The following is a 22,848-nucleotide window of genomic DNA, read 5'->3' on the forward strand; positions in this document are numbered from 1 at the left end:
GTGGAAACCTAAGTACAACCTGATACCATAGCAGCTATATATATATTTGAACAGAAAGTTCAAGTTCTTTTGTTGTGTTTTGTTTTTCCTAGAGACCATCAAAGTTCTTGTAAGTCTTAGCAGGTCTGCTCTCAAGTTCTTTACTTTGAAGAACAAGTTATTATGTATAAAAAAAGACAGTATATGCTAATATAAAATTGATTAGTGTTAACTGTAATGGTCTGTGGAGCTCATCTGACAGAATCAGCTCAAACAGAGGTGAAAAACATGACCTCAAACTCATAATTATTCTTTGGCCTATGACTTAACATTGCAAAAAGTGTTAGTTGCTGTTAAAAATAAGCCTTTGAAAGATTATGTTAAAAAGACATAGAATAAGAGATTTCATTGTGGATATCATGAGAACAGGTTAAGGGAAGAACTATTTGTGGATTAAGGTAGACTTCCAGGGACAATAGCAAACAAGGATATGAAAACTGTAGTATATCAAACAAAGTGGAGGGGAAACTAAGTTTAGAGTGCTTGCAGGGGTGGAATCCCAGATCTACTAGCAAAATAGAGAACACCTTTTAGAGTTGTGAGATTTAATTGAATTAATACACATAAAGCACTAAAAATGATAACTGACGAATAGAAAATGTGTATCAATCATGTTATAATCATAATAGTCATCATAATCACCAATGTCAGTAATTTGGTCTAGAAAAATCATTAGATATATCATATGGAACTTGATCAGTGATAGGGGCTTGGAGGTTGAAGATGAATGATGTGTTTAGAAAATATTTCCAAGTTATTCTGTAATTATACATAATTATAGAATAGTGGATGGGACTGTGTCCCTCCAAAACTCATGTCTTCTAGAACTGCAGAATGTACCCTTGTTTGGAAATATATCTTTGTGGATGTAGGACTTAAAATGATGTCATACTGTACAAGGTTGTGTTCTAAGTTTAATGACCAGAGTTCTTAAAAAGGAAAGAAGGAGGACATTCAGACAATGACTAGACACACAGGGAAGAAGGCCACTGGTGGAGGCAGAGTTTGGAGTGATGCAGCTATACACCAAGGAATGCCAAGGATTGCCAGCAGCCACCAGAAGCTAGGAACAGGCAAGGAAGGATCTTCCAGAGATTTCAGAGGTAGTATGGTTCTGTGGACAACTTGATTTCAGATTTCTGAACTCCAGAACTGTGAGAGAAAAAGTTTCTATTGTTTTCAGGGAAACAATAAAAAAATTGTTTTCTTTTATTGTTTTATTTTTTAATTTATTGTACAAACAGACTAATGCACTGCTAAAATAAGTAAGTAAAATTTCAAATTTAAGTCTTTACTAAAAATTTACTTATCCAAGTGGGCCAATGGCAATAGCAATATAAACAAGAAGGAACAACTTGATTTCAATTGTTTTTCTTTTTAAAAAAATCTGGGGAATTACCTTATAAATCAGCATACAAGGCAGCATGAAATATACCTGGTAAGCTAGTGTATTGTTCAAGTTTTCTGATAGCACATTGTTTTGGCAAGGCTACTTGGAAGTAAGCAGGTTCATACATTGCTGCTGGATTATAAATTGTAAAAAACCCCTGGGGGCCATTTAGAAATATTTTTTTTTAATTACAAATGTCTATGTTTTTTGTCCCTGAAATTCTTTCAGAAATTTATCCTACAGATACATTGAAACCCACTGTGGAAAAATAAGAGTTCATATGATTCATTATATTATTGTTAGTAGTAGTAGAAATTAAGAGACCACATTTAATGCCTGTTAATTAGGAAATGATTAAAGAAACCTTAGTGCAGTTATACTGCAAAATCTGTAAGAACATCAAAAGGTAAAAGTTCTCATGGTCCAGGGTTAGCAAACTATGTGTTGTAGGCTGAATTCAACATGTCTTAATTTTGTAACAAAAGTTATTTTGTAACTTAGGCACATTATGTATTATCTATGGAAGCATGGTCACTCATGGCAGAATCTAGGATTTGGGACAAAGATGGTACGCTCCACAAAGTCAAAAATATTTCTTATCTGGCCCCTCACAGGAAAAGTTGATGACCCCGTTCTTTATAGTTATATCATATAAATCCCATATAGACACAGATATGTAAATAACTATGTAGTCAGCAGGATAGAGAACAGTGAGATTTTTGTGTTTACATTTTCATATAAAGGGGTGATAACATAGGCTGGTGTTTTAATTATGTATAAAGAAACTCTGGACGGATAAATAAAAAGCCAACATAGAAGTTATTTCTTCTGGTGGTTGGAGACATTGGACAAATGGTAGATTGGGTCAGAAGGGATTTTTTCAGTTTGTAATGTTTTTGTAGTGTTTAAAATTGTTTTACTCGTGTGAAGCATTATTTATTTATGATTATATAAAAATTGAAACATTAAAATATCAAAATATTTTTAATAAATTTACCATGTACAGAGGATGGGCGTCAATCAAGAGTGTTGCTGCTACCATGCAGTGTATGCAACAGAAGCACAGTAGTCTAGAGTCAGGCTAACTGGAGCGGAATCTCAGATAAAACCTTTACTAATATGTGAACAAGGACAAGATAACTAACCTGAGCCTCTCAGGTATCATCTACACAGTTAGCATTGTGCAGAGGTGGAGTTCTTATGACAAATATATGCTAGTTCATTAAACCTACTATCCAGAACAAAATAGACATCATAGTGTATTAATTTGCAGTATGATTTGTTTTACAAAGAGGAAAATCTTATATTACATAAAAAACCAACAGGAAAATAATCAAGAACTACTCCTGTAAATATTAGTGATTTTGTTGTTCTTATCAGTGACCGGTCTTACTTCAAAATATTTCTAATAAATTTTATAAAACTTTACAAATATGTAGAAGGATTTGAACAAGATGCTTAGACACAAGAAAAATTCAAACTGTCAACGATAATATAACAAGAATACAAAATAATTTCATATTCTTACTCACATCAATATAACTGGCATTTATATAGTTTGACCCTGCATCTCCATTTATTTCAGAGAGTTCAACACGGTTATAATCATCTGTTTAGAGAAAATAAAAGAAACAAGTGAAATAATGAGTAATCAAGCAGCTTAAATACATAGAAATTCAATTCTCAATGAGGACTCACAAGGAAGGATGTCAACATAACGATTTTTATTTTGGTTGAAAGACTTTCGAGCATCCTTGATAGAAAACTTGCTGAACACCCGTGGAATGCTCTGAAAGACACAAATATTCTTTGGGTTAGAGCAGATTCAGGAAAAGTATTTTCCCCCTCACCATTTATTGTATTGAGTTAATGTGACATCCTGTCAATTATTTTCTTTATACTGATAAGCATGTCAGATATGATTATTGAGATGAACATTATTAGGAATTATGCAAAACTTTAAAAATTAATGATGGATTACTTTCAGAACAAATTTCATGTGTAAGACAAAATTTAGAATTAGTTGAAGTGCCACTCCGAAATTCATTTTAAAAACAAATGCTTGAATAAATAGCTACAGTACAAGTATGAATCGGTCAAACTATATTTTGTGACATGAGTTCATATTTGTAATAATACAATAAGGGATTATACTAAAATATAGACTTGATTCATATTATAATCTTGTCAAAGTTTCATAAATAACTACTAAAAATATCTGCCTTGATCATATTGGAGTAGTATGTGGGATAAAATATTAAGACAAATGGTTAGACAAATACATTTAAAATTTTCTTATTCTATCAAAGAAAACTCATACCTGAAATTCAGCTAGAAAAAGCCGTCCTTCATCAGCAATTTTTCTCTTATAAGTTTCCAACAAATTATCTGCATTAATTGGTTCAACATTCATCAACTGTTTTTCCTCATCTATAAACATATTAAAGATTCAGGTCTAGTGTCATGACTGTCTTTAAAATGTGCTACAAATTATCAAAAATTTACATCTAAGACTTAATTCTTATTGTCTTTCCTTCTCACAAATACTGCCTGGAAAATCTCATTCACATTATAAACATTCACCTATAAATCAATGTCTTTTAAATCTTGTGTTTCAGTCTTCTTTAGGGCTTTATATTGTTCCCCCTACTAGAGAGCTTTTCCTTATTTTTTATTCCAACAGAAAAAATACCAAACCAAATGTCACCATTGTTAGGACGTCCATATAATCCATGTAATTACATGTATTTTAAAGCAATTAACATAGTTATGTTTTAATTATTTTTTGTTTTACTTCTTTTTAACTTATTGTAAAATCTCGTAATTGTGCAAATGGAAACAAGAGATTTTGATTAATACCCTTCTACACCCTATCCAGTTTAATTTTATTGTCTATTTACACTAGACTATGAAACAAGTTATATTCCTTTATTGTGCCTCTAGATCATGAAACACAGTTATGTAATATGTTTATGAAAAATATTACTGTAGGATAAAAACACAAATTTATAATCAAGAGCAATAGTTGTATATGGACCTTGAAAAACAATAATTTTAGCAGAATAAGATATTCAAGCTATGATACGTGTAAAAATTGTTTCCACTACTTTTCCATTCATGTCCTGTTGGAATATTTCTTTTAGTTCTCATGCTAATTTTCTCCATTTAAAGATGAAGAAAAGTTGTCCATGAGAGTGTTACATTATTCTTATGATCCATAGAAACTTTCTATCCATCACAGTTATCAAAAAGGCCACATCCTTCTTTGTGTTACTGGGGATCCCTAGTATTCAATAATTCTGAACTGAGGGCTACCTTCAGGTGTTTAGGAAGTTTGGGTGTCTAAGTTCAGGCACATTGCATGGTACAATCACTATCAATTTTGAGATCAATTTTCTTTCTAATCTGCCTTGACTCCTTAAAATAAATTTTCCTCTTCTGCTCAGGTGCTGTTGCTACTGTGCTCTTCAAACTAATTCTCAGGACAGACTACACTGTTAATTCATTTATTCATTAGCATGAATTGAATTCCATGCACTCATCCAGGTCCTGGGATAGAGCAGTGAAAGAGAAAGAAAAACCTCCCTGTCTTTCCCAAGCTTACATTCTAGTTAGGGGAAGATAATCAACAAACAGATGAATAAATAACACATACCACCAAGGTATTCATATGTGTTCAAAAGAAAACAAAGTTAATAATGAGGGACCTCCAGAGAACCAGCCCTAAGGCTTCTGCTCAGATCCTTGCTATCTGCTCTGGCAAGAAGGAAGCCCTTCAAATATAACACAAGAGAGAGGGATTCTAAGGTCTGCCCGTCTTGAGCAAGAGAAAAGAAATAGCTCATGATCGTGAGCATAGTTTTAGCTTCTTTGATTTCATTTCTTTTATCAGGATCATGCTTTTTTAAATTAAGGAAGTAATATAAAAGTTGACAAAAAAGGAATTTGTTGTCCTCTCCTAAGTCAAATTGTTCTTCTGTGTCTTGTCCCTAACTGTGCCTTTGGTGGGAGCAGTTACCACCCCCTGCCAAGGACCTGAGGACACTCACCCCTTGTCTCTGTGACTTGCCTTCTGCTCTTCCCTCCCTGGTTCCTCATTTGTCCATCTAGTGCTTCCCAGGATCTTAGCAGACCAGATCCTGCCCTCCCCACAAGCAGGTTTCTGTATTCTTTGTATATACCTGACACATTCAGGGACATAGATTTATCAACTTATTGTCTTATTTGTCAATATCACTGTATTCCTATATTAGATTCTGAATTCTTTAAGAGCCCAATCCTGTGGAATTCTCAGTGCTTTGCACAACATTTGGCATACCCTGGAAGCCTCATAGATGCTTGCTTCTTGAACGATTTAATTAAAGTTTCATCATTTTATCAACAGAAGAAGTCCAAGTTAAATAAAAATGCCTAGTTCTTATTTAAAAAATAAATGGACTTGAATGCAAGGGAAAGAGTATTCATCAGTGAAAACTAAGCATACTTACCTCTCTCAACAAGCTCCCGTGCTTCATCAAAATTGCTGTGAAAATAAGAAATATGAATGTCTCTGTTCTTAAGAAACACTGAATTCAGTTGGCATTAACTTTCCTTGAGTAAATTTCATTTAATGAATTCATGGAGGGAAGAAAGACGGAAAAAAGAGGGATGGAGAGGAGGGGAGGAAGGAAGTGGGGAGATGAAAGGGGAAGAGGAGGGAAAAGAGGAAAAGAGAGGTGAGAAAGTAATTGGGAGAGGGGTAAAGAAAAACTGACGGACGATAAAACAACCAAGAAGCATCTGCCAGGCTCTGATATGCGACCAAAAGAGTTGATTTTAACACTCCTGTTTTTCATAAAATATAACTTTTTCAGGCCAAAGAAATAAGTACATGTCCCCAACTAGTTCCCTCATTTCTTATGCTTTTGCCATTCTTAGATCCCTCTGATCCACTTTGATCTAAAAGAACAGACACACATTCTTTCTACAGGCTATAAGTAAAACAAATCCATAACATTATTTGCAAATGTAGAAAATATGAATACTTAATGTAAACCAATAACACCATAACAACGACTCCAATCCAATGTCAGTCATGATCTGAACTCCATGCTGTCTTCTTTCCTTCATGTATTTATTTAACTGGGTCGATTATTGCCTTATGAACATGAACTTGCATGGCTATTACTCCCACTCTTATTTTTAATTCATATGTCATTTCTTACCTGGATCTTTTCCTTTGCAGATCATAGATTTTATAGAGGACAACAAGCAGGGCAATTGCTGTCACAACAATCAGAAATGCCAGAAATGCAATCAGTGCCTTAGAATTATCTAGAAATAAGAAATAACACAAGGAGAGGTTACTGCCTCAAATATTTTGTCTGATGCTCTGAATAATAATCTTCAAAAAATGTATATTTTGATATTTTTCATTATTGTAAAGTTTTAAAAAGCTAATAATTTTCAAATAAGACTACCTACAATAAATATATTCCTGATTTTGTGACTTTTGATTATATTATTCAGAGCCCATAAAAGCATACATATTTAAAAGAAAACAGATTTCATTAGATAATGTCTTTTATAAATTACTGCCGGGGTACCCGGGACCCCTAGCTCCAGGCTAAGCAGGATGGTGGCTGGCAGCTTGCCAACGTACGGTCCATGGCACATACTTATGACGCGATAAGCAGGAGTCGCGCTGACGCCGTATGAGGAAGTACTTAACTACTGGCTCCTGTTTCTCGTGTGCTGCGCGTGATCTGCTCGTGCCCCATACACTTACACATTGGGATCATGCATGTAGCTCGTGCCTTGTCTGTATAGCTTTCTGATTGGCTGCCTTACTATATATATTCTTTGTGTGCTCCCCTGAGGGGAAACAATAGAACAATAAAGAATCTTGGAAAGCTCCATGTTGTCGGGGAGTTCTTTCCTGTGGGCAGGGGAATCCCCGATAAGTGGCGCCGAAACCCGGGAGACGGATAAGGGTGAGTGATGTGGGAGGCAGCCTCAAAGTTCGCGGTATGCGACTAATCGGACTAGCAAAAGGCAGTCCAGAGACAGAGCCAAGCGAAATGCGGCTCGGGATGGACTAGCAGAAAGCGGTCCACCTTAAAAGTATTAAAGTGAAAGTAGCACGCGAAAGGCGGCTACACCCTGGACTAAGCGAAAAGCGGTCCACATTGGAGACATTAAACTGAACAAAGTGGTGCGCGAAAGGTGGCCATCAATCAACCCGGACCAAGCGGAAAGCGGTCCAGTGAACTGAAACTGGTATACAAAAAGTGATCGCAGTAAATTAATCATGGGTTCTGAGGTGTCTAGTGTTCGCATGGAAGGACTATTAAAGGCTTTATTAAAGGCTAATGGAGCACCTTTAAAGGTTTCCTCAGCTAGGAAGTTTTTAAAAACTGTAGAAGACAAAGCCCCTTGGTTTTTAGATGAGGGATTGTTTGATCAAGAGAAACTATCACAAGAGACAGAAAAAGGCCCCCCTCCTGATCCCTTCCACGCAGCTCCATGGCCACCTGGGGAGGGAACACCCGTGTCCTTGAAGCAGTCCTCCCCCGAGTCCAATCCCCCTAGGCAGAGATCTCAGCAGCTCCATTCCTCAAAAGTAGTAAGAAATAATGTTTTGTGATTTTCTGCATTCAAACCTAACCTGATTTCTCAACCAGGAAGAAAAAGGGTTAAAAAGTCCTGGGTGATCCTCCCCCCGCCCTGCCTGGCCTTGCTGAAGCCTGCATTGGAATGCAGGCTGCAGCAGTCTCAGCGGGAAAGGGGGGTAACCTGAAGATAAAAAAAAAAAAAAAAGGTGTCATTTTAAACTTCTGGCTGCTACACAGAACTAACTCATTTTCCAGGATTCTTGTTTTGTTTTTTTTTAATGCTGTATTTTTGAGCTCATATGATTTTTTTTTTTGATCAGTTTATTTTTATCCAACTCTACAGTTATTTTGAACATCTGTTACATTGCAATGGAGATTCACCTATAAAGTTACAAGGCCTTTGATTTTGTGTTATGTGTATGTTGTGCTGTCTAATGTTATGTTTTGTCTGTATCAAAACTGAGCGCTCCTAAAATTAAAATTTAAAAATGGATCCAAATACTTTTATTCACGTGATTTAAAAAGGTTCAATTTAAATTGAGTAAACTAATAAAAGTGAAATGTCTTTAAAAATAACTTGCAAGTCTCTAGGTGGTCAAACTAATGGAATGTTGATGTTAAACAATGTCTAATATCAATTGTTTCTAGGACTTTTCTTCAACAGGAAAGAGACAGCAAATACTGTTCAGGACACTTGTCTAATATCTTGACTAAAAACAAGGTTACTAAGAGTTATGTCTTAACAAGTACAATTCTATATACAAAGGGTTCTAAAGGTTTCAACTGTGTTTCATTTAGAGTACTATAAACAACAAAGTATTTTATCTTGTTAAAATGGTGTAATTTATCTAAATTCAGAAATTTCATAAGAGTTGTTTCAGAATGTGAACAAAAGGGGGTCAACACATAAAAAAGAAAAAATAAAAGGTTCTAAAAATACAACTATATTTAGTGAAGAAGAAAATCTTTCTGGATAAGAAAGTGTTATATAATGAAATACATGAGGGTCTAAGTAAGTGCTAAAAAAGTCTGTGTGTAAGTGAAGGGCAAGTTTCAACAAGTCTGTGTGTAACTAAGTTGGTTGTATGTATGTGAAACAGCTAAAGCTATTTAAGGTTTTTCCTAAGGTGAAATACTAATGTTCTGATATAAGCCAAAGTTTAATCTATATGGTAAAATGACATGGTAAAATAACAAGGATTTCTCAGAAACACTTAATTTACTCTTAACTTTGTGTCTATTAAGTTTTATTCTTTAAAACAATTAGTCTTAAAAATTGGGGTTTATACAATTATGGTTAAACAACTGTTAAGAGTATTGTACTATGTTACAGAGTCTAAATTTTTCTTTAAAAACTAAATTTAGTAAGATTAAAGTGTCAAGGTAATTGTGAAATGGTCACTCCTTGTATATTAAATGTATTCATATTTTCCAAGTATACAAGTTTTAAAGCAGGGTATTTATCAAGCTGCTATTCTCCAAACTTCTCTCTCAATGTTGGAATGCTTCTAGGTTCTCACGGGCAGTCTTAATGCGTATTCCTACCTTCCTACCAGTCCCAGTCTCTGTTACAGATACAGAACTACCAGTTCTACTATCCAAAAACAAAAGAGATTTTGGCATCACCACAGCAATAATCACTGCAGTGGCACTCTCTGCAACAGCCATGACTGCAGCAGCGGTTTCATTAGCTACATCAATACCCACAGCAAAAGAACTCAATAACCTAGCTGAAAATACAGCCACTGCCCTGCAAACTCAAGAGACTCTAAATGGTCATTTAAAAGCTGGAATTCTGCTGGTTAACCAATGGGTGGACCTACTGCAAGAACAAGTGGACATTTTACAAGAACTTTTGGGACTTGGGTGTATTTACTCTCTACGAGCAGTCTGTGTAACTCCCATAATGTATGATAATCTTAGTACTGCAGCTGATTTGTCTCGAAATCTTTCGCTTTACCTTACTAATACTTGGTCTTTTGAATTTGATAATCTTACGTCCCGTCTTCGGGCGGAAATTGTTCGAGTGAATTCTACTAGAGTACATATTGCTTCTGTATCTGAATTTGCCTCTTGGATTTCTTCGGCTTTTTCTTTTGTGAAACAATGGGCCGGATTAGCTGTTCTAGGAGGGGCACTCCTATTTGGTATCTTTTACATTGTCTGCGTCATCACACGTTTGCGTGCCTCTCAACAACGAGACCGTATTATTTTCCGCCAAACCATGACTGCATTAGAAGTCGGCAGCTCCCCTCATGCTTGGTTATCTATGCTGGACCGGTAGTCAATGACGGGTAATGAAGGAGGTGGCCATACACCAACCTAAGACAGAAGCTGCAGCATGATCTGCAGACTTTGATGACGGGTAAGGGTATTGGCCGACCCCTCAACCTAAGACAGGCACGGTCCCTTTTGTCTTTTTAATAATAGAATAGGGGGAGCTGTCGGGGTACCTGGGACCCCTAGCTCCAGGCTAAGCAGGATGGTGGCTGGCAGCTTGCCAACGTACGGTCCATGGCACATACTTATGACGCGATAAGCAGGAGTCGCGCTGACGCCGTATGAGGAAGTACTTAACTACTGGCTCCTGTTTCTCGTGTGCAGCGCGTGATCTGCTCGTGCCCCATACACTTACACATTGGGATCATGCATGTAGCTCGTGCCTTGTCTGTATAGCTTTCTGATTGGCTGCCTTACTATATATATTCTTTGTGTGCTCCCCTGAGGGGAAACAATAGAACAATAAAGAATCTTGGAAAGCTCCATGTTGTCGGGGAGTTCTTTCCTGGGGGCAGAGGAATCCCCGATAAATTACAAAGTATTTTATAAATACTTTCATTCAGATTTAGTTCTTTTTCAGTCAGTCTATCTTAAAGGGATTAAAGAGGTAATCTAGTATAATTTTTTTTTTCTTTTTGCAGAAATGGGTAGCCTCCCAAAGGGATCAGACAGGGTTCTGACCCACAAAAATAAATCGACCAATGTGCTCAGAGGCCAAAAGTGTTTCATTTGACAGTAAGGAAGACTTGCCATGACTTAAATTTTCACAAAGGTTTAATATACCCAGTGAACAAGCAGCAAAATGATGCAGAGACTTTAGCATCTCAGCCTCAGAGCCAGACTGGTCAAGTTCCAGTCTCAGCTCTACTAATTACCAACTGGGAAATTGTCCAGAATCCCACTATCTTTAAACCTCTGTTCCTTAATTCCTAAAATGAGTTCAGGTATGATGATTCAGAGTGGAGTGCCTGAAACCTAGTAAGTACTAATTATCCACTATTCACAAAAAGATATTTTTGATTCTTATCATCTGTAAACACTGTTCTAGACACCTAAGATATCTCACAACACAGAATATAAAAATCAACAACAACAACAAAAAAATCGGTAGCCCAGCTACATGCTAATAGTAGATTTTCTGAAATAAAAATTAAGAGAGCAATACCACTTAAAAGAGCTACAGGTGGGACATGGTGGCATACATCTGTAATTCCAGCTACTCAGGAGACTGAGGCAAGGACAATAGCAAGTTTGAAACCAGCTTGGGCAACAAAGGAAGAGCCCATCTCAAATACATAAATAAATAAATGTAAAAAATAAACTGCAAAAGGAAATACCTAGAAATAAATACTTCCAAGGATATCTACAATGAAAGTTATTAAACATCGATGAAAGAAATTGCAAAGGACAAAAAAAAAATAGAAAAACATCCCTTGTTTTGTATTAGAACAATGGACACTGTTAAATGTCCATACTACCAAAAGCCACAAACAGATTTAATGAAGTTCCTATTCAAATACCAATGACATTCTTCACAGAACTGGAAAAAAATAATTCTAAATTCCTATGGAATCATAAAAATCCCCAAATAGACAAAGTCACCTTAAGCAAAAAGAACAAGGCTAGAGGCATGACCTTCTCTGACTTTAGAATAAACTACAAAGCTATAATAGTCTACATATAGTCCAGGCATAAATGCAGACATCTAGACCAAAATAGACAGCCTCAATATAAAGTCATACCCAGCTGCTTTTTGAAAAAGGTGCTTAGTACTTACAACACACATTGGATAAAGGTCAATCTTTTCAATAAACAGTGCTGAGAAAATTGAATATCCACATGCAGAAGAATGAAATTAGACCTATACCTCTCACCAGTTACACCAATCAACAGAAAATAGATTAAATACCTAAATGTAAGACCTGAAACTATTAAACTACTAGAAGAACAAAGAGGGAACATTCAGGACTTTGGAATGGGCAAGGATTTTGGGGGGACAAGATCCCCAAATTACGGGAAACAAAAGCAACAGTGGGTAAGTAAGACTATATCAAACTAAAAGACTTCTGTATAGCAAAGGAGACCATCAATAATGAAACTACAAAGGGGAGAAAATATTTGCAAACTATACATCTGACAAATGGATCTGGAATTATAAGAAACTCCAAAAGCTCAGTAGTAACAAAAAAAAATTAGAAATGAATAATCCTATTTAAAATGGGCAATGTGTGAATATTTCTCAAAGAAAGACATATAAATGGTCAACGTGTATACGGAAAAAAAATGCTCAACAAAACTAATTGTCAGGGAAATGTGAATGAAAACCACAATGAGATATCACCTCACTCCAATATTAATGGCAATTATTAAGAAGATTAAAGATGACAAGTGCTGGGAAACCCTTGTACACTGTTGATGGGAATGTAAGTTAGTAGATTCATGGAAAATGACATGGAAGTTCCTCAAAACTTTAAAGCTAGAACTACCATATGATACAGCAAACCCATTACTGGGTATATACACACACACATTTATATATATATATATAAATATATATATATATATATCCAAAGGAAATAAAAACAGTGTCTAGGAGACATTTGTACTCCCGTGTTGATAGCAGTGCTATTCACAACAGCCAACAAATGCAAAGAACCTAAGTGTCCATCAACTGATGAGTGGATAAGGTGTGGTTCATGTACAATGGAATATCATCATCCTTAAGAGGAGTGAAATCCCATCATTCCTGATAGCAGGGATGGAATAGGAGATCATTATATTAAATGAAATAAAATAGGCCCAGAAAGACAAGAAGCACCAGATCTCATTCATACATAGAATCTAAAAAAGCTGGTCTCATGGAAGTACCATTGATGTATGTGCACATTGCATAATGTAAAATTGTCTTTCCTCTCCACAGACTTTATCACCTTTACACTACTTCTCCATTTGCTTATTGGTTTTGTTTATTATTTGATTAAGTAAATTTTGTTTATTATTTGATTAAAGGGTTATTTGTACTAGTTGTACATTTAAGAATGGTTGGATAGATGAATGTAAATGTGAGTGGATTGTATTGAATGTTTTTAAGGAAATTCTTACTGTAATAGACTTTTAAAATGACTCCAAGTATTATTGTCCTGTCTGTATCTCAGATTCCTTTCCCTAAAACTGTCAATCCTTACCAGTGGTTATTGGCATGCATATGCACCCATACATACACAGCACGTGTGTGTGTGTGTGTGTGTGTGTGTGTGTGTGTGTGTGTGTTTGTGTGTGTGTATGCCATATATATGCCAATCAATATTGTTTCCAATTGTAGGTAAAATGTCATCAGAATACAATCATATCTCCTCTTCCTTAAGTAAATTACTAATATGAAAATATTTTACTAGTGAATTAGAAAACCTCAAAGTGAGATTTTGCAAAAAATTGCATCAAATTAGTACAAGTTAATGTTCTAATCCATAATAATTAATTAAGATTGGTTCTACAAAAACATTAAGTAGCATCATTGATAAACTCATTTTATTTATTAAAAAATAGTCAAATCTTCAGAGACATTCTAAGGTCTAACCACACATTTTCTCCTGTCTTTCCAGGAACTCTGTGAATCTTAAAGAACTGAAAATGCATCCATCCGTTGGCAGAAGGATGACAGAGAAAGGGAAATAATAGGCAGAGAAATTTAACATTTGGAAATTAAAAAAGAAAGGGGAGGAAGCCACCAGCTAACCTGCTGAACAGGGTGCAGACCAGTCACTCAGAATCTCTGAGTCTCAAATTTGGAGAGAACATGTGCTGTGGAAGTGAACCACAGGACAGAAAACAGAGCAGGCAAAAGTCCATGGTACTAGTAACTCTAGACAGAGCGGTGCACAATATACTGATAGATGAAGGAAATTATTAGGAAAAATGGAAATAGACATAGTCAAAGTGGTTATTCTGGTGAGTTAAAACAATAGGTGGAGAATGTGACATACAGCTGTTATTATTATTATAATGAAATTTATTTGAGAGATTTTTTCCATGTGCACCTTTACTTTGATTAAAATATTTATGATAAATATTTAAACAGTGATATTGTTATTAGGGACTATTCATCTTCAATTAGGCAAATCAGGACAGATATGTATCTAAGGCCCACTTTTGACAAGTCATGTTTAAGGGACAAAATAAAGAACAGAACAAGACAAAAAGGCCACAATCTCTAAAACTGTACACAAAACAAAGTTATTAGCATGAGTAATTGTCATAAAATTATCATAATTTAATATTCTGTGCTGCTAAATCATCTTACAAATTATTTTAAGAAAGCAGTAATCTTTAATTGTATTTTCTAGTTTGAATTTATGATATTGAATTTTAATATGATATTTACCTATATATAGTTACCCTGACAACTTAAGATATTATATTTATTGAAACTTCTAATTTAAATATTCAATAATTAAAATATAAACTTGAATATAAAATAATATACCTTGGTAAGAGCTAATATATGTTTTTATTATATCTATATTACTATAACCTACTAATGACTTACAAGATGTTGATTGATGCCTAATAACTGGAGGTCCACGATATACCCCATTGTAGAAATAAACCTAAATGTCAGTAACAAAAAAGAAAATAATCAAGTTTTTCAGTGTTGATATATAATGCTGTTTATTTTTGTTTAAAGTATGCTGATATGCTTTAAAATTGGAACTTGAAGATCACGTCAATATTTCGTTGTCAAACATTTTTGAAGAGGCAGTAAAAGATGGAAAACTTATTTCTAGCAATAATAGTAATAATTGTTATAATTAGCAAAAATAAATGGAAATGGTTGAAGAATTAAAATCCAATACATCAAAAGATTCATAATTTAACATTAAAATTACATTATCAATGTGCTAATACCTTCACATTTTATTTTTAAAAAAGGAAATTTAGCCATATGCTATTTATAAGAGTTGTACATAAAAATTCACTTACTTTTTAAGGGTAAATGGATACAGGGTAAAATATATAGTAGAGACATAATTAACACAAACACCTATATCTCATTCAATACAAATAAAGAAAAAAACAATGTAGATGCACAGGGAAACAGAAGGAGTAAAGAAGAAATGATAATCTTGGCACAATAAAAACTCATTAAAATAGATCTGAATAATGCTTCAAAAGAGATTAATGATAAATGTTTAATATGGCAAATATGTAGCCAACCTTTTATTCTATAGGAGGATAGATGAATGCCCCACTATTCATAGTACATTCACATTAATCATATATTGAGCTGTAAAAAAATTCTATCAATTCCAAAGGCAGGGGGTATGAAAATCAATGATCTATTATAAACTGATAATCACTAACAATAAAAAAATGCAAGCACCAAAAATATACACATAATCTCTTAATTAAAAATTTGCAATCATAGATTCTTTAGAAATTATTAGAAATCAGAACACTCTACTTAAAGAATTCATTTTAGTGACACACAATATAGACATGGGAGACAATCAAAAACTTACCAAGGGCTGATTTATAGCCTTAATCTCTTTTAAATTAATAGAAAAGAAAAGATATATAATGGCAGGGTAAAAACACTTTCGATCCAAAACCTACCAAAAGAACCCCCAAATTAACAAAAAAAAAATAATAAAAACTATTAATTGTTAACAATGCTAAATAAAACTAATATTATTGCTCTCTCACAGAGGTGTAAACATGGTATTAGAGACAGAAATAAATATGAAAATAAGAAAGCAAAAGGTAGCCTCTTGCAGAGTAGAAGAAGAGAGGGGAGTGGGCAGTAGGAAATTATCCCTAATTTGCATATTAAGATTATATGTTAATAGGATGCTCACCTACATTTTTCCAGAATAATTTATTATTCTTGAAAAGTGGGAGAAGAGAATTCTAGAAAGAGAGAAGAGCATGGGGTAAGGTGCTTAAAGAGAATAAAACGGGTGTATTTGAGAAACTAAGACCAGCATGTCAGGAGTTTGGTGGGAATGAGTGAAGCAGTAGGAAATTCAAGAGAATGTATAATGACATGGTAACAACAACATGTTTCTTTGAGATAGACTATTATTGGAAAAATAATAAAAAAGTTAAAAAGTTGAAAAAAACACATAAGTGGTTCTCAAAGAATTCTTTTGTATTAAAGAGATTGAACTAAATTTTTCAGGGAACAAATTATTCCTATACTATTTAAAAATCATAAGCATCAAAAAAAGGAAAAATATCTTGAGTCTGCTGTATACCTTAGCATAACCCTTATATCCAGCTGCAACAGAAGAATGCATTCCCAAAGTTGTGCCAACTCTATCTTTCCCTGCTTACTGAATGATCCACTTTAGGGAAATCGATTCATAAAGACTATACAACATTAAGCAATTGACTCATAATACTTTAAAAGAATAATGAACAATGACAAAGCAGAGATTCTCACCCACCTTGGAATGTGACAATGGTTTACCATCAGAAGCTCTATCACTATAATTCACCATATAAACAAATCACACTAAGTTATCACATCTATGGTTACTATAGTGCCTTAAAATTACTTTGATAAAAATCCAACCTATGTTTCGGGTTAAAAAAAAACCCAAAAAGATTATAAATATTAAAAGATTCTTTGACAAAAGTTATGAAGCCAATGATCAACTTCTTATTAGTTAACTGTAGAAATTTCCTTTTAACAGGAATAAAAGTTATTTATCTGCACACAAAAAAAAAAAAAAACTGATAAGACTTTAAGGGCTGTGAAGAAAATTAAAATGTGAAGTGTAAACTGAAAAAAAAAATAACAGTATACATGATATGGAGTTTAATATCATTAATATTTATAGAACTTACTCCCAGAAGAGGAAGAGGACAAAAGAGGTGAAGATATATAATCATAAGAACAATAACAAAACTATATGTAATATCAACAGAAAGTAAAAATCTTCATTAAAACAAAAAGAAATACAAATACCTTATTCTACATGCTAAACATTAAAGTATTGGTGAGACTCTCAAGAGATGGTCATTTCATACATTAATAACAAAAAAATGGTGATACATATCCAAACAAAATAAAAAATATATGTAAATTTCTTGACTCAACAAATGGATTTCTTGGAATTTATCAAACAGAAATTATTAAAGATATTCGAAGGTTTTGCTATTCCCAATAAGTGTGCTTATAGAATGTTGTCTATATTAGAGATCAACATATAGTTAGTGGAATTCGATAAGGCCAAATGATAGAATTCTATGTATATTGGAAGTTACAGAGTAGCAAAATATTTAACAAGGAAAGATGAACATGATATAATAATATGTTGAAAAATAGGGTTCTTCAGATTGTTGACATTTGTTAAATGCATAAAAATGCATTACAGGAGCAGGGCATGGTGGCCCACATCTCTAATCTCAGCTACATAGGAAGGCAAGGTAGGAGGATTGCAAGGCCAGCCTGGGTAATTTAATTCCTGTCTCGAAATAAAAAGTAAAAAGGGATGGGGTAGTAGCATAGTGGTAGGGCATCCCTGAATTCAGTCTCCAGTAACACATGCATATGCATGTGCACACACACACAAAGAAAAAAAAAAAAAAAAAGAAATGTGCACTTCTCATTTTAGAAGTATATTCATAAACTATGATCCACACAATGAGATTATGTGCGGGAAGCCATTCATAATGACCAAGCATAGCTCAAGCCATCCCCAAGGATTATCTGACCTCAGGAAATCACAGGTCAATAATAATTGCTTGAGAACACCTGGGTCATGGTTATCCTGCATTAGCTCACCACTCAAGTTCAAATATAAGCATCAGATTTGGTAGTGATCCACTAGAGCCAAATGGCTTACACCACCCCATCCTGTTTTTCATGGAAGACGCTCCTAACAGTCCCTTTTGATCTGTACCGCTATAAATAACGCAAGCGTGGGCTCCTTCCTTGCTTAGAGCCAGACTTTTCTGGATGGCTCAATAGGTCACACCCCTGCACTTAAGATAATTCTGTCTTCTGTCCTTATCTCTGATAAATAAATTTCATAGCTTTTATTTTACAGTCAGTCCATTCTTCTGACAGGAACCCTTTCTCTAGCCCAAGAGAAATGTGTGGTGAGAATTATGGACATTTTAAAATTCTTTATGCTCACTAATATTTTCTGACGTTTTGCTACTAGTGTTTTCTAACTTCCAGGTACACATAAAATTTTTGCAGCTGAAAAATTCACATGAATAAAATGAAAAGGGTAAAAAAAATTGGCTAGATAATAATGTGTTCACAGGAAGGATTGTACCTTGACACATGAGCAATAATTTCCTTAAAATTGAATCATTTTGAAATTGTAAAATGTTCTAACATTTTCTTTAAGCCATAGTTTATAGTTCCAGGAATAAATAATTTAGAGTCAAATTTTTGAAACTCCCCAAGTGTGATCTCATTAGATATCAGAAGTTCTTAAGCTCATGTGAGCACTGATGTTAATGTTATTCAAGCACTGAATAGTAACTACTAGAATATATATATTGGTACTATTATGATTATAGAAAGCATGATCTTACCCGAAACTCATATTTTGTTGAATAGTAAAGATTATTTAAATGGAATTCACATGTTTCTCCTTTCTTTTCCATTTGACTACCTTTAGTTCTGATTTCCAAGTGGTAACTTTTGTTGGGGCCATTAATCTCCTTAGGTTGTTTACATGTGACAGATATACTGTTGTCTGCTATCTGGGAGACAGTCACTTTCTGGACCTCAGTTGGAGCTATCAAAACAAAAAGAGGTTTGTTATTTTAATCACTTCATAAGCATATATTTAAATTACTGGACATAATGTGTATAGTATAAGATATCTTAAATGTTAACTTGGGATTATAATAGTGCATAAATTTAAAAAGCTGTAGCCAAACATTTAAAAAGAAATCACCTGTTCATTCAGTAAGCATGAACATATAGTTTGTACTTCAAGCCATGAGATGTACACAGGCCCTGATGGAAAGTGTGTAGAAAAAGAGAACAGAGGAAAAGCAGAGGGTGAGGGAAGGAGCAGGGAGGGGAAATGGTGATGATCTAAAAACCTCCGAGGCCTACCTTACCTCCCAACTGTCCTTTCCAAAAATGCTTGAATTATCCTGCTTCAAGAGCAAGCAACAGATTGTGTTTGCTTTCTGTGTTATCACAGAAACTCAGGAATACAAAAGAGGCATAAACTTGAACTGTTTAAGCCATAACCTCAATGATGGGGAGAATATTTTAACTCTATAAACAGGACAATGTTCCTTCACTGACATGTTGTCCAATAAAGTCTCTAAAGCTACACTGCCTCACTCTGGGTTATTTCTTCTTCCTTGTCTTTCATGAAAGTTAGTAATTACTTTAGGGGTAGATCTATTTTGGGGCCTGGAAACAGGAGACATCACACAGGCAACAACAGCCAAATGTCCCCAAAATCTCAAATGAAAAATATGATATAAAATAAAATATTATGTAGATCATTGTAATATAAAGAAGAAAATTGCTCAAAAACATTGTATTGCATGAAGTGTTTTATCAGGTGAACAGAGGTTAAGGTAATGCTTGATAAAACATTGCTAAATCTCTGTATAATAGTCTGCAGGGTGAAGAGAACAAGAAACAATGTATTTTTTTATTAAAGTTGGTTAGTTTTGGTTGCCTATAATATTACAAATTTTACTGATTCTTTATTCTTGCTGTTCTATAAATATGTCTAAAGTAGAGAGAACCCAGCATGGCAGTTATTAAATTATTTTTAATTATTTTGTTTTCAATGGTTATAAATCCTAGATGTTAACAGACATGCTACATCAACGTGTTTCAAAAATGAAGCAAAAAGGTGGAGGCATCATAGACTAAAATGTTAATTCTGATCTTTTTGCTGTTCATTCATGGAAAGAAGTATTAAGGCATGGAACTTACCTCCTGCTTGGGTTTGAAATTTGCACTCTGCTGCGCTTCCATTCCGTTGTACTTTTGCAGTGACAAAGGCGTATAAGGATACATCATATTGTTTAAAGGGTTTCAAAGTTTCCAAATCATGTTTGGTTTCAGTCCAATTCAGGTGACTGCAGTTTTTTTCTTAGGAAAAGAAAAGAAAAGAAGACTTCAGCAAGGTCCTTAAATGTCAAGACTACCAGATTTTTAATTTGGTCTCCATATAATTCCAAGCAGATTCCAAGCTAATGAGTGATTGAGAAGTAAGTATATCCTTAATGCTCAGAAGTACATACAATGGCTCAGAAAATATTATTGAACAAATTCAATTATGTAAAAAAAAACCTCTAGTATTCAAAAATGATGGTTTCATATGATTGATTTAGCATATGATATATTTAAAATCCCCAGACACATTTGTGAAGGTGTTCTCTTTTCTTCCTGAGACATCACAGCCCTGGTGGGCACTGTGAAAAGTTGTAAATTAGAATAGTTTGGAATGATTACTTTTTTTTTTATCAAACATTTTTCAATAGTTAGTCTCCAATTTTTAAATGTCAATGTGAGCTACCATTATGGACCTTCATTGCAGACCTCATTGGATCACCAATAACTAGGTGTACTCTATCATACTAAATTAAGCACTGTAGTAATTCATGGGGGTCCATGAGACCGAGTGAAAACTAGTATTGGATTCTGAGCTCTTCATTCAAAGATGAGTGAAACCGAGTGGCTTAAGGAAAAAAAGATGTAGCAAATGAAAGAAGGAATGTTTTAAGCTTAGGGACAAGCCTAAGACAGCAGACTCTGACCAAGGATACATAAGAGAGGAAGGGTCTCACTGAAGTATCTTTACATTCGGGAAGAAGAGTCAGTATTTTTCAAGTGAAAAAAATCACTAGAGACCGACATTTTTTACTAGACAAGTGACATGAGGAAAGATGGGTTAAATGAAGATAGGAGAGTTAGCATGTTACTGAATAGCAGTTAAAATACAATATTAGAGCAAACAATGATTAAGAACAATGAAGCAAACACTTGCTTCATGTGCCAAGAAGTCAGGCACATGTTTTTTAGATGGTATACATGAATTAATTAATTTAATCATCTCTTCAACCCTAAACATTGACACTCTTAGTATCATCTGATTTTACAGATGAGAAAACAGCCACAAAGAGATCAAACAATATGTCCATGACTTCAGAGAAAAGGAAGAATGAAGGCAATGTGGACTCAAGCTTGAGATTTCAGAGTTCATTCTCCAGTCTTCGTCATTTCACAAGCTGATTGGGGTAGTAGAGGGGACAAGCACCTGCAATAGGACAAAACTTGACCTTTGTCCTGAGTACCTCCCTTTGCTGGATGTGCCCCTGGGCTTGTAAGAAGCAGTGTATGTTTAAAAAAAAATGCAGTATATGCTTAAGTCTTAGTCACTTATTTGTAAAGTGGAAATTATAGTCATATCTAGAAAACACCATGGGATTGCAAATAGATAAAGTAGCTATCCTGCATTGCTGGTGGGGATTGCACATTGGTGCAACCAATATGGAAAGCAGTATGGAGGTTCCTCAGAAAACTTGAAATGGAACCACCATTCCAAACAGCTATCCCACTCCTGGGTTTATATCCAAAGAACTTAAAATCAGCATACTACAGTGACACAGCTACATCAATGTTTATAGCAGCTCGATTTACAATAACTAAACTATGGAACCAAGCTACTGACAGAGAAGTGAGAAGTTGTGCTTTATTTGTGTACAGCATGTCAAAATGCATTCTGTTACCATGTATAAATAATTAAAATAAATTTTAAAAAAATTAATTAATTAAAAAACCAAACACTGGTACAATAAAATGGATTGGAAATTATAATCTCAAGTTTATATATATAATTATAGTAACTAACACTAATTAATATAACTGTCATTAGAGTCTTGGCATTATAATATAATGATATTATATGTTGTATGCTGTATTTAAGTTTTTATAGGTATTCCACATCTGGGACAGTGGGACAAAATGGGTTAAGTAAAACATTATAAAAATACCTGATAGGGCTGGGGATATAGCTCAGTTGGTAGAGTGCTTGCCTTGTAAGCACAAGGCCCTGGGTTCAATCCCTAGCACCACAAAAAAAAAGAAAAAAAAAAAATACCTGATATACCAAGGAAGCTAAATTAATACCAAATACCCACTTTAATTCCTAGCTTTCAGAGACACTGAAACAATTATGAAAATGACATAATATGTGATTAAAAAGTAATATGAAATGTAAATCTGAAAGACTTTATTCTTTTGAGTTTTTAATAGTGCTTTTATTCGAAATAATGAGAGTGGTTAACAATTACTTCCACAATATTGTAATCCTACCAGCTCCCGTTGTCTTAGCGTGAGAGAGGATCTCATTATGGTTTGTATTTGAGATGAATGAGAAAACATAGCAGAGCACTCTTGTAAGGAAGAAGGTGGGTTTTGCATATGGAGAGAATGAACTGTGTCCTGGATCCAATAGGTCTTTAAGCAAAGTCAGTGCACGTTCCAGAGTGAAGACTGGATTTACCAGTATGCACTTTTGGAGAAAAGAGCCCAAACATTGTCCA

General features: G+C 34.4%; 1 protein-coding gene across 5 annotated transcripts in view; it reads right to left on the reverse strand.

Moving 5' to 3' along the window:
• Positions 1 to 22,848, reverse strand: part of Ptprc (protein tyrosine phosphatase receptor type C) — a 110,073-nt gene that overhangs the window by 19,059 nt on the left and 68,166 nt on the right. For all 5 annotated transcript variants that reach the window (XM_047520672.1, XM_047520669.1, XM_047520671.1 and 2 more), the window contains 8 exons: positions 20,234 to 20,392; positions 18,856 to 19,061; positions 14,849 to 14,909; positions 6,634 to 6,742; positions 5,917 to 5,951; positions 3,750 to 3,859; positions 3,128 to 3,218; positions 2,962 to 3,038 (listed from right to left, as the gene is read on the reverse strand). In XM_047520672.1, the coding sequence (XP_047376628.1) occupies positions 2,962 to 3,038; positions 3,128 to 3,218; positions 3,750 to 3,859; positions 5,917 to 5,951; positions 6,634 to 6,742; positions 14,849 to 14,909; positions 18,856 to 19,061; positions 20,234 to 20,392 (848 nt within the window). The remainder of the gene's footprint in view (positions 1 to 2,961; positions 3,039 to 3,127; positions 3,219 to 3,749; positions 3,860 to 5,916; positions 5,952 to 6,633; positions 6,743 to 14,848; positions 14,910 to 18,855; positions 19,062 to 20,233; positions 20,393 to 22,848) is intronic.

The sequence above is a fragment of the Sciurus carolinensis genome, chromosome 12 (genome assembly GCF_902686445.1).
Source record: "Sciurus carolinensis chromosome 12, mSciCar1.2, whole genome shotgun sequence".
Taxonomy (NCBI): Eukaryota; Metazoa; Chordata; class Mammalia; order Rodentia; family Sciuridae; genus Sciurus; species Sciurus carolinensis.